Genomic DNA, 10,824 nt, shown 5'->3' on the forward strand with positions numbered 1-10,824 from the left:
AATTAAGCTTTATGGTTTTCTTAAAATTAGGCACTGGGAGGCACGGGAAGACCACCGGCGTAAATAAGTTATGTGGCCAGGGGGACACAAAGTGAGATGATAATTATTGCTGTTAGCAGCCGAATTAACTAAAATTGAACAATTAACTTTTTATTGACTGCAGTAAGTGTGTATGTTTGTATTCAAAAGTTAGAGGCAGTCGTGTTTCTACACAGTTTCACTTGGAAGAATTCTTCTAGCATGTCTGTGCTCCGAGATATCCAACTCCAAATTTTAATTGTCGGTCGCACGATTACGCATGCAACTTGCAAGAGAGTGAGGATCGGCACAAGCTCCTCCCTGATATGACGCGGCTGTTGCGTGAGGCGTTGAGTCTGACAACGGGGCGGAGGCATTGGCAAAGATAATAACTGTCCCCCTTCCCCTCACGGCTGGCGGAATGAAAAAAAAATCGAAGAACCCGTAACCACTGCAGTCGACAAAAAGTAATTGTTCAATTTTAGTTAATTGGGCTGCTGACAGCGATAATTATCATCTCACTTTGTTCCCCCTGGCCACATAACTTATTTGTACCGGTGGTCTTCGCGTGCCTCCCAGTGCCTATTTAAAAAAACCATAAAACTTAATTTGAACACCTGTATTATCAGGCACAGCCGCCATGCACATGGCTGTATTGGGTAACATCCTTTTCCTATAAGCTCGGAGAAACCGATACCTGGGTTCGCTACAGGTCTTCTTCCTCTTTCTGGGGTTTCACGTGCCAAAACCAGTTCTGATTATGAGGCACGCCATAGTGGAAGGCTCCGGGTTAATTTGACCACCTGGGTTTTTTTAACGTGCATTACAACGCAAGCACGCGGGCGTTTTTGCATTTCGCCTCCATCGTAATGCGGCCGCGCGGCCGGGATTCGATCCCGCGATCTCGTGCTCAGCAGCGCAACGCCTGAACTGACTGAGCCACCACGGCGGGCTACAGGTGTTGCTCTAGCAGTATAAAACGCCGGTTTGTCGTGAGCAGAAACGGTGAATTTCGGTAAATAAGCAAGGCTACAATCATCATCATCATCAGTGAAGGAAGCTGACCCCCCCTCAGAAAAAACCTGGATCCGCCCCTGACAGCCCACTATTACCAGCGTTACGGATGTTGCTTCCATCTCTGGACAACGTCGGCACAGCCAGAAATTTCCTATACGTGCGTCGTCATTCTCCTTCGCCGATGCAACGCTCCTCCTCTCCTCTTCGTCAGGCCACTTCGTCTCCTGACCATCACTCAGAAAACTAGATAGGGCAGCTTCAGGAGGGAAAGCTGCGTCTTTCGGACTACGTCCAACCCCTCCGGAGTGCCCATCTAATATACTGTTGGTGTGTTGAAGGTGTGCAGATTGAAGCCTTGGTTGACACCGGTGCTTTGCTTTCATTCGTTAGTGCTATGAGTTCCCGTTTGCAAAAAGTGAAGTTGCCTTACAATGGGGGGCCCACCCCTTCGTTTTGCTAATGCCGTCCTTGTTCAGCCCTCCGGAGTTTGCACAGTGCACGTTTTCATTGAAGGCATACATCTACACATTCAATGTCTCATGTTGTCCTCCTGCATTCACGAACACATTTAGGATGCGACTTTCTCTCAACCGCATCAGCTTTTACCTCTTGCCATCAACGTGTAATTCATATGAGAGACACTGAATGTTCATCTGAACTTAACGCACAGAGCCTCCGTTTTGTCACAGCTGCCGATTGTTTGATTCCAGCTGCCCATGAGGATATTCCATCATTGACTCTGGTTACCATCGTTAATGGTAATGTGTTCCTTGTACCATTCGATCGCCACAGCTTTAGCGGGCTCTTGATCGCTCTTAGCCTGGTGAGGTTTCATGACAGAAGTGTGCTAGTCACGGCATTTAGTCCAATTCGTTCGTCGATCACTATGCCCCAAGGCACCGCTGTTAGTTCCTTTATGGACGTCAAACCTGTTACGCTTGTTCCCCTTCACATGGAAACACGACCTTTGCCTTCACCTCCTGATGATGGTACTGCAGCTTTAACAGCCACGATAAACAACAATCTCACTGCTGCGCAGAAAGAAGACATTTTAGTTCTGCTTCCAAAAACATATTGACACGTACACATGTTTATCTTTCACCGGTAGCCGCTTTCAACATTGGCTGACAAATGTTGAACGTTATCGCTCGGCGCAGGACGCGCCTGCATTGGAAGCTTCTCGGACGTTATCAATGCTTCTATCCGTCGTCTGTGGTCACCGACGCCCATGTAATCTGATTGTATGAGCGACGCGAATTGTCTAGAACTTTCTGGAAGACACGGGGGCATCAGGGATTAATCTGGAACCTTCGATGACTCAGGTATAAAAGCCGACGCGTTTCGCCGCTGATCAGATTTTCGACGATCGCCGACTGTGTTCGCCGCTATCGTTGTGCTTTGAGTGTAGCTTGCTTTTGTGGGCACAGGTTCGCCCAATAAACAACCAGTTTCGTCATACACAGTTTTGTGAATGTTTTCTCTACCGTCACTACTACGTGACATCTGGTGGAGGTGCTAGTTCGTTCATGCACCGAACGCCCCCGCAAAGCCGCGACCCAAGCCCGAAACCGGAGAACGAGACCAACGTCGCCAAGGACCAGCGAGCTAGCCGTAGCAGCAGGACTTGTGCCGGAGTTCGGACTTCTTCCCGAAAAGACCACTGCAATCAAGGCCAAGTCAACGACCAGAAGGCAGCACCAGCGTCCCCCATCCTGCTGCAGCAACCTCGGGAGCCACCGACTTTTCGTGGATCATCGGCTGAAGACCCTGAAACCTGGCTGGAGACATACGAGAGGACCGCGACGTTCAAACAAATGGAGCGACGACGACAAGCTGCGCCATGTGTATTTTTCATTAGATGATGCTGCTCGGACCTGGTTTGAGAACAGAGAGACCACCCTGGTGACGTGGGACCTATTTCGTGAGAACTTCATGAGGACTTTCACGAATGTCGTGCGAAAAGAAAGGGCCGAAGTTTTATTAGAAACCTGAGTGCAATTGCCGAACGAGAACATCGCAATCTTCACGGAGGAGATCGCCTCTTCCGCCACGCCGACCCCGATATGTCAGAGGAAAAGAAAGTTCGGTTCTTGATGCGGGGCGTCAAAGAGCATCTATTCACTGGATTGATGCGCAACCCGCCCAAGACTGTGGCAGAATTTGTTTCGGAGGCCACAACCATCGAGAAGACCCTTGAAATGCGAGCCAGGCAATACAACCGCCGTGCACTGACAAACTACGCCGAAGCTCAAGCTCTAGGCGCCGACGACCTGCACGAGACGATCAGAGCGGTTGTACGGGAATAAATACAGAAATTATTCCCAAGATCGCATCCTCAGGTGACTTCAATCGCTGACATAGTTAAAGAAGAGGTTCAGCGATCACTAGAAGTGCCAGAAGTTCCGGTATCGCCTCAACCACAGCCGCAAGCGATGACCTACGCCGCCGTCGCCCGTCGTCAAGGCCCCCCTCCGCGCTCGCGCCAGGGCCCCGTAACGCCGCAGTTCCGTCGTCCACCGCCGCCGCCGCCAGCACGCCCGCCCGTCGCGCAGGGCAGCTCCCAGCGGAAGACGGATATTTGGCGCGCCCCCGACCACCGCCCGCTCTGCTATCACTGCGGGGAAGCCGGCCATGTCTACCGCCGATGCCCATACCGCGAGATGGGCCTACGAGGGTTCGCTGTCAAGCGCCACGTCCACAGCTTGGCGAGCGACCACGTGACATCGCCGACTACCTTGCCGGAGCCCAGTGGCAACCACGACGGCCCTCACGCTCGCCGTCACCAGGCGCTACATCTCGCCGCATCGCCGCCTGTATGCCGGCCCAACCCGGGGCCGATCTCCCAGCCCATACCCGGGAAACTAAAAGCAGCAACCGATGGAGGTGCGGTTGCTGTACGACGCAATGCCGAAGATCCTCCGCCGCCGCCGCCGACGACGATTCGCGAATCATCACGACGAGATATCAGCACGCCGCCTAGCAACAGCCTGACAGCACATCGCCGCCGAACGAAGACCTTCCGACGCGACGTAGCAGCAGCAGAGCAAGCCGACGCAGCCGTGATCCGACGCCACGAATTAACCACGCCAGACGCCGGTCTACCGATCTAGACGGGCTCATCGATGGTCTAACTACCCGCTCTCGTCGACACTGGCGCCGACTATTCAGTTTTCAGTGGCGCGTTCGCCGCCAAGTTAAGAAGGTGCAGACGGCCTGGCAAGGAACCGATAACGGACGCGGGAGGTCACCTAATAACGCCGCTGGAATCTGCACAGCGCGCACGTAAACACCGCACTTACCCGGCGAGCTTCGTAATCCTGCAGCACTGCTCCAGGACGTCCCTAGGCATGGACTTTCTACACCACATGTGCAAGTCATCGACTTAAGGTCCAAGTCGATAACGATTTCACACCAAAGCGATAACCGCCGATACATGCATCAGTTACCATGCCTTGAATGTGCTTGAAGAACCAGTCACCGTTCCGCCTCACTCAGCGTAATGATTTCCGTCGGTACGGAAGTGCCTGCAGACATGGTAGGGCGTCATCCGAGGGCGATCATCACTTACTGCTCTACCGTGAAAGTTGCGTCGCTAGAGGCATAGCTGAGCTACGTGCAGGGAAAGCAACGGTGATGCTCACGAACTTCAGCCCCGAATACACAGCATTAACAAAGCACCACGGTGCCTACATCGGACGAAATAGTACAAGCCAGCATTGCTTTCGCCTTCACGGATTCCAGTGCACCCGCAACGACGACTAAATACCTGAGCAACTTTCAACGTTAATCAGAACCTTCCCAGGCATAAGAAAGAACACCTAAAAGCTCTGCTCCTGCAATACAAGGATTGCTTCTCGTCGTCGTCAAAAGTTTCGACAAACCCCTGTCGCCAAGCCGAATCGTAACCGACGAAAAGTCCGCCCACTGCGTCAGAGCCCGTACCGAGTTTCGGCACGCGAACGCGAGGCCATAAGGCAACAAGTCGACGAAATGCTACGCGACGACATCATCCAGCCGTCCAGAGTCCGTGGGGTCCCGTGGTGTTAGTGAAAGAAGGATGAACCCTACGTTTTCTGCTCGATTACGTCGCCTCACAAGGTCACGAAGAAGGACGTATACCCCCTTCCACGGATTGACGACCGCCTTGGATCGACTATACACGCAAAGTATTTTCGTCGATGGACCTCAAAACCGGCTACTGGCACATCGAAGTCGACGAGAGGGACCGGGAGAAGATGGCCTTTATAACACCAGACGGACTGTTCGAGTCAAGGTCATGCCGTTTGGTCTTTGCTCGGCACCTGCGACTTTCCAACGCGTCATGTACAGTACTGGCAGCTTGAAGTGGCAGACTTGCCTCTCTATTTGGACGACGTCGTTGTTTTTGCCCTCAATCTTCGAAGAACACCTGCGGCGCCTTGAAACAGTTTCTTCAAGCTATCAGACCTCCGCTCACTTTGAAGCCAGAAAAGTGCCGCTTCGCATACGGAGTCTCTTTTTTTTGGGCCATGTCATCAACAAGTCTGGAGTGTGCCCTGACCCCACAGAAAACGGCGGCCATCTCCAACTTTCCTCCGCCCGCCGACAAGAAGGCAGTGCGTAGATTTCTGGGACTGTGCCCTATTCCTGCGCTTCGTCAAGATTTTTCACGGATCCGCCGAGCCACTGACGTACCTCACGAGGCCGAGTCGATTCAAGTGGGAGACGCCCAAATCGAAGCATTTGAATAACTGAACGACTGCCTGCAATCGCCGCCCATCCTTGCGCATTTCGCACGAAAACGCCGATACCGAAGTCCACACCGACGCAAGCGTCGTAGGACTCGGCGCCGTGCTTGTGCAGAGGACTGACGGTCAGAAAGGGTTGTAAGTTACGCTGCCAGTCGCTATCGAAGGCGGAAGCAAATTATTTCACAACAGAAAAGGAGTGCTCGCCATCATCTGGGCTACATCAACTTTCGCCCCTACCTCTATGGCAGGCCCTCAAAGTTGTAAGCGACCACCACGCCTTGTGTTGGCTAGCTAACTTGAAGGATCCTTCAGGTCGCCTCGCAGATGGAGTCTGAGACTTCAAGAATTCGACATCACCCGTCGTTTACAAGTCCGGGCGAAACACTACTACCCGACTGCTTGTCTCGCGCCTGCCCGTCTAACCGCCGCCACGGACAACCAGGATGACGACCTTTCTTGGGACCCATCAGTGCCGACGAATTCCGCACGAACAACGCGAGCCGACCCGGAACTAAGAACCTTGTAGATTACCTGGAAGCAGACCGTACTGTGCTGAAGGGTTCAACAGCGGGATTGGCGCGTTTTTCTTGCAAACGACATCTCCTAAAGAAACTTTTCGCCTCTCCGAGCCAACTACCTCCTCGTGGTACCCTCAGCATTGCGTCCAGAGGTTCTGCAAGCTCTTCATGACGACCCAACGGCTGGACATCTCGGTTTTCCCGCACGCTCGCGAGGATACAAGAAAAATACTACTGGCCTCGCCTCTCTGCCGACGTCGCCCATTACGTAAGGACATTCCGAGACTGTCAGCGACGCAAAACACCGCCGACAAGGCCAGCCGGACTTCTACAGCCGATCGAACCACCTCGCCGACCATTCCAGCAGATCGGGATGGACTTACTGGGGCTTTTTCCGATGTTGACGTCCAGGAATAAATGGATCATCGTAGCTACGGACTACTTCACCGCTACGCCGAAACAAAGCCTTGCCCAAAGGCAGTGCCGCCGAGGTAGCCCGATTCTTCGTTGAGAACATCCTCCTGCGTCACGGTGCTCCAGAAGTCCTCATCACCGACAGAGGCACGGCCTTTACGGCAGAACTAACTCAAGCCATCCTGCGATACAGCCAGACAAGCCATCGCCGGACCACCGCCTACCACCCGCAGACGAATGGCCTCACCGAGCGCCTAAATAAGACCATCGCCGACATGCTGGCAATCTACGTCGACGTCGAACACAAGACATGGGATGCCATCCTTCCGTACGTGACCTTCGCATACAACACGGCCGTGCAAGAAACGACGCACATGGCGCCGTTCAACCTGGTCTACGGAAGGAACCCGGCAACGACGCTTGACGCCATGCTACCGGACGTCACCGATGAGGAAAACCTAGACGTTGCCACCTATTTGCAGCGTGCGAAGAAGGTCGACAGCTCGCCCGCCTGCGCATCAAGAACCAGCAGAGGACCGACAGCCGACACTACAATCTTCGACGACGCTACGTCGAGTACCAGCCCGGAGACCGTGTTTGGGTCTGGACTCCGATACGCCGACGAGGACTTAGCAGGAAAAACTCTTACGTCGCTATTCGGACCATATAAGATCATCCGACGTATTGGCGCACTGGACTATGAGGTCGTGCCAGACGGCATTTCGCAATCACAGCGGCGCCGCGCACGACCGAAGTCGTCCATGTGGTGCGTCTTAAGCCTTTCTACGCCGCTGACGAACTTAGGTACTTGTTACTTTATTTTTTTTTTTTATTACGCGTGGTTTGTTTTCGCTTTCACATTTGTTTGTAGCATCGGGACGATGCTTTTTAAGGGGAGGGTATTGACAGTATAGATGTTTATCTTTCACGGTGGCCGCTTTCCACCGGCTAACAAATGTTAAACGTTATCGCTCGGCGCAGGACGCGCCTGTATCGGAAGTTTCTAGAACGTTATCGATGCTTCTTTCCATTGCCGTTTTCACCGACGCTTATGTATCTGATTGCATGACTGACGCGAATTGTCTAGAACTTTATGGAAGACACGCGGGCATCAGGGATAATCTAGAACCTTCGATGACTCAGGTATAAAAGCCGACGCGTTTCGCTGATCAGATTTTCGAGATGACTCAGGTATAAAAGCCGACGCGTTTCGCCGCTGATCAGATTTTCGACGATCGCCGACTGTGTTCGCCGCTATCGTTGTGCTTTGAGTGTACCTTGCTTTGTGGGCACAGGTTCGCCCAATAAACAACCAGTTTCGTTGTACACAGTTTTACGACTGTTTTTCAGCGTCATACTACGTGACAATATTTCGCTTTGGGGTCTCAATAAATTGTTGCAAGTTAGCGCTCGTGTGTCTCCTGTCTTCTTTCATCATACTCGTCTGGTTGTGCGCTTGATACAACTCGAAGAAGAGTGTTGTACTTTGCTTGGCTAGGCGCCAAATGTGCATTGAACCGTGGCTCACAAAATAAAAGCAGGTGTTGCGTGCCGCTACAGCCGTGCATACCGCTCACTGAGATGGGATCCATTAGGACACAGTGTTACGGTTACAAAAATCCGTGCATCTCAACTCCAAAGGGACAGACTGATGTGCCAGCTAGTATGGCATCAGGTACACTGTCGCGCAAAAGATACACAGCAGCGACAGAAAAACAGGGACAGAGCACCACTAACAACTGAGTGTTTTATTGCACGTGACGATATATATATCATTGCGCAACAACAGAAAAAAATCACACAAACAGATCAACAAGCGATTCATCCGTCACAGGCCACTATCCAGACAAAAACAGCTTTTCCGTTACATTTGAGAAAGAGTAGGTAGGCTTAACAGCCAGGTGGCTTTAACAGTCAATTGCGGGAGCATCATTATAACATGGCATTGACTGGTCATTTTGCCGCACATTGTGTGCGCTGCGATAGTGAGCCTCTGTTTCATCACATGCAATCGCTGGCCAAAAATGCAGACCAGCTCACTAGAAGGAAGGTTAAAGCTGCGCAATAAGAATGAGGACAAGCGGAAGGAACACACAATACACGACGAACTCAGTTTGAACCTTCCTTCAAGTATGAACAAACTAGCCAGCAAGAACCTACTACTAAAGTATAGCTCACTAGGAAAATCTTTAGAGATCAGGAATAGAAGCAAAATTGTGTCACTTGTTTGTCAGTTTCATTGTCGTAAACAGAAGTGCTGTTTTGTCTTGATAGTAACCTGTGACTGATGAATTGCTGGGTTGATCTGTTGTGTGCTTCGTTCTGTTGTTGGGCAAGTCGATCACATGCAGTAAAGCATTGATTGTTAGTAGGGCCATGTCCCCGCTTTTTCTCGCCGTCTCTGTCCCTTTTGCGCTGCAGTGTACATCATCTGAACTCGTTGATTTTCCTTCCTCAAGGGAATTGTCTTTTCTGCTCTCCATGTTTATTAGTTTAATTTTAGTAATGAGTTCACATAATAGTCGAAACGGCAGTGTCAACAGAAATGCTGATTCCGCGGAGTCGCCAAAACAACTTTTCTGCTACGAAACCCACCTCCCATGACTGACTTCAAAAGTCTCTGCCGAGGTGGCTGTCGACCACCACCACCTGTCTGTCCCCATTCTCACACACAGCGCAACTCATCAGTTGTCACTATATTTGCAAGTGGGGTGCACCGACTGAAGTAGTTATTTGAAGAAACATGAATTAATGAGCGCCTCTTGTCATCCTATATGCTTGAACCGTTTCGGGCCGTACCAGTAACTTCATTTTTTGGGGTTCAGGTTTGGTTCGGGTTCGCGCAAGTTCCAAGGATATCGATTTTGGTTCGGTTCTGTGGCCAAAATTTTGGTTCAGGTACGATCTTTGGTTAGAGTTCGGTTCGACACCCTGACCTTGAATACATTCCTATAATATTGCCCATGACAGCACGATTTCAGTTTTGCAGTGGAGTCATTTGATTAGATGGTTGTAGTTTGTCTGGCAAACTAGTGATTATACTATATATTATTGACAGAACATTGGTAGTTGTCCTCTAATTACTACTTGTTAATAATAGCAACCAACATTCCAAAGCAGTGTCTTGATGTTGAGAATGGTAGCACTGGAGGACTGCGGATTATGTTGACCGGTCGGGCTACCCATAGGCCTGCCTGAAGCTTGGTACGTGAGTGTTTTTCCTTTGTTGGAATGCAGCCAGTGTGCTTAGGAATGTAGGCCTGAATCTCGGCAGCCATCGATTTATGTGGCAGAATTGAAGCCAGTTTTTCTCCAAGGCTGTGTGTAGGCTGGTGTCGGTCGAGTGCTTTGCAGTGACCGGCCACAAGTCAGTGTTGCACAATGGCAGTGCTTGTGTTGCTGCAGGCTGGAAGAGGATGCCACAGGAGGGGAGCAGGCGGGGGCCCCCTTGAGCAGCAAGCTGCGCAGCACCCAGTGCCTGGTGAGGAGAGCTCTCTCTGTTGGGGCACACAACCTGGGTTGTGTGTCTTCAATGAGGACATTTGTTTCTTTATTAAGCGAGGCGTAATGTGTCAACCGCGAACAGAAAATGTGGGCTGATCCTGGTGGCAGTGCAGAAAGGGTCCAAGCGCAATGGCACATACCCCTGTGAACTAGCAAAGCTGAGCCTGGCTAAGTCTAGCTAAGCATGGTTGGGACTAATACCTAATCGATAATCGATCAATAATCAATAAAATCCAGGAAATGCTGGGGATGACTTGGTAGTGCTTAGCCTAGCCCAAATACGTGGTCAATACCTTGCGATAGCTAATCGATAATCAATCAATCAATAAATTCCGGAAAGTGCTGGGGAAGACTTGGTAGTGCTTAGCCTAGCCCAAAAGCCAGGACTAGCCACGTGCCCATCAGTTCGCTGTCTCTTTAGCGTTGTGCCTCTAGTGCAAGCTACGCAAATTTTTTTTACGCAATAGTACTGCTAGCTGCCTGCCAAAGCAGGGAGGGGTCACAAAACATTGAAACAAAACAAAAGAAGTAAGAGCGAACAATGCACGTGAATAAAAGATGAGCACATCTGGTTCATTATACTACACAACTAAATAAAATGCATAAATGAATAAAGGATAAGT

The 10,824-nt window shown here is 50.9% G+C and overlaps 1 protein-coding gene across 1 annotated transcript in view; it reads left to right on the forward strand.

Annotated features, from left to right (window-relative positions):
• LOC119435129 (protein brunelleschi-like) overlaps positions 1 to 10,218 on the forward strand; it is a gene marked incomplete at its 3' end in the record, with an annotated part of 38,860 nt that extends 28,642 nt beyond the window's left edge. The window contains exon 3 of the mRNA XM_037702065.2: positions 10,103 to 10,218. Coding sequence (XP_037557993.2) covers positions 10,103 to 10,218 — 116 coding nt within the window. The remainder of the gene's footprint in view (positions 1 to 10,102) is intronic.
• Between the last annotated feature and the right edge of the window lie 606 nt (positions 10,219 to 10,824).

The sequence above is a fragment of the Dermacentor silvarum genome, unplaced genomic scaffold (genome assembly GCF_013339745.2).
Source record: "Dermacentor silvarum isolate Dsil-2018 unplaced genomic scaffold, BIME_Dsil_1.4 Seq473, whole genome shotgun sequence".
Taxonomy (NCBI): domain Eukaryota; kingdom Metazoa; phylum Arthropoda; class Arachnida; order Ixodida; family Ixodidae; genus Dermacentor; species Dermacentor silvarum.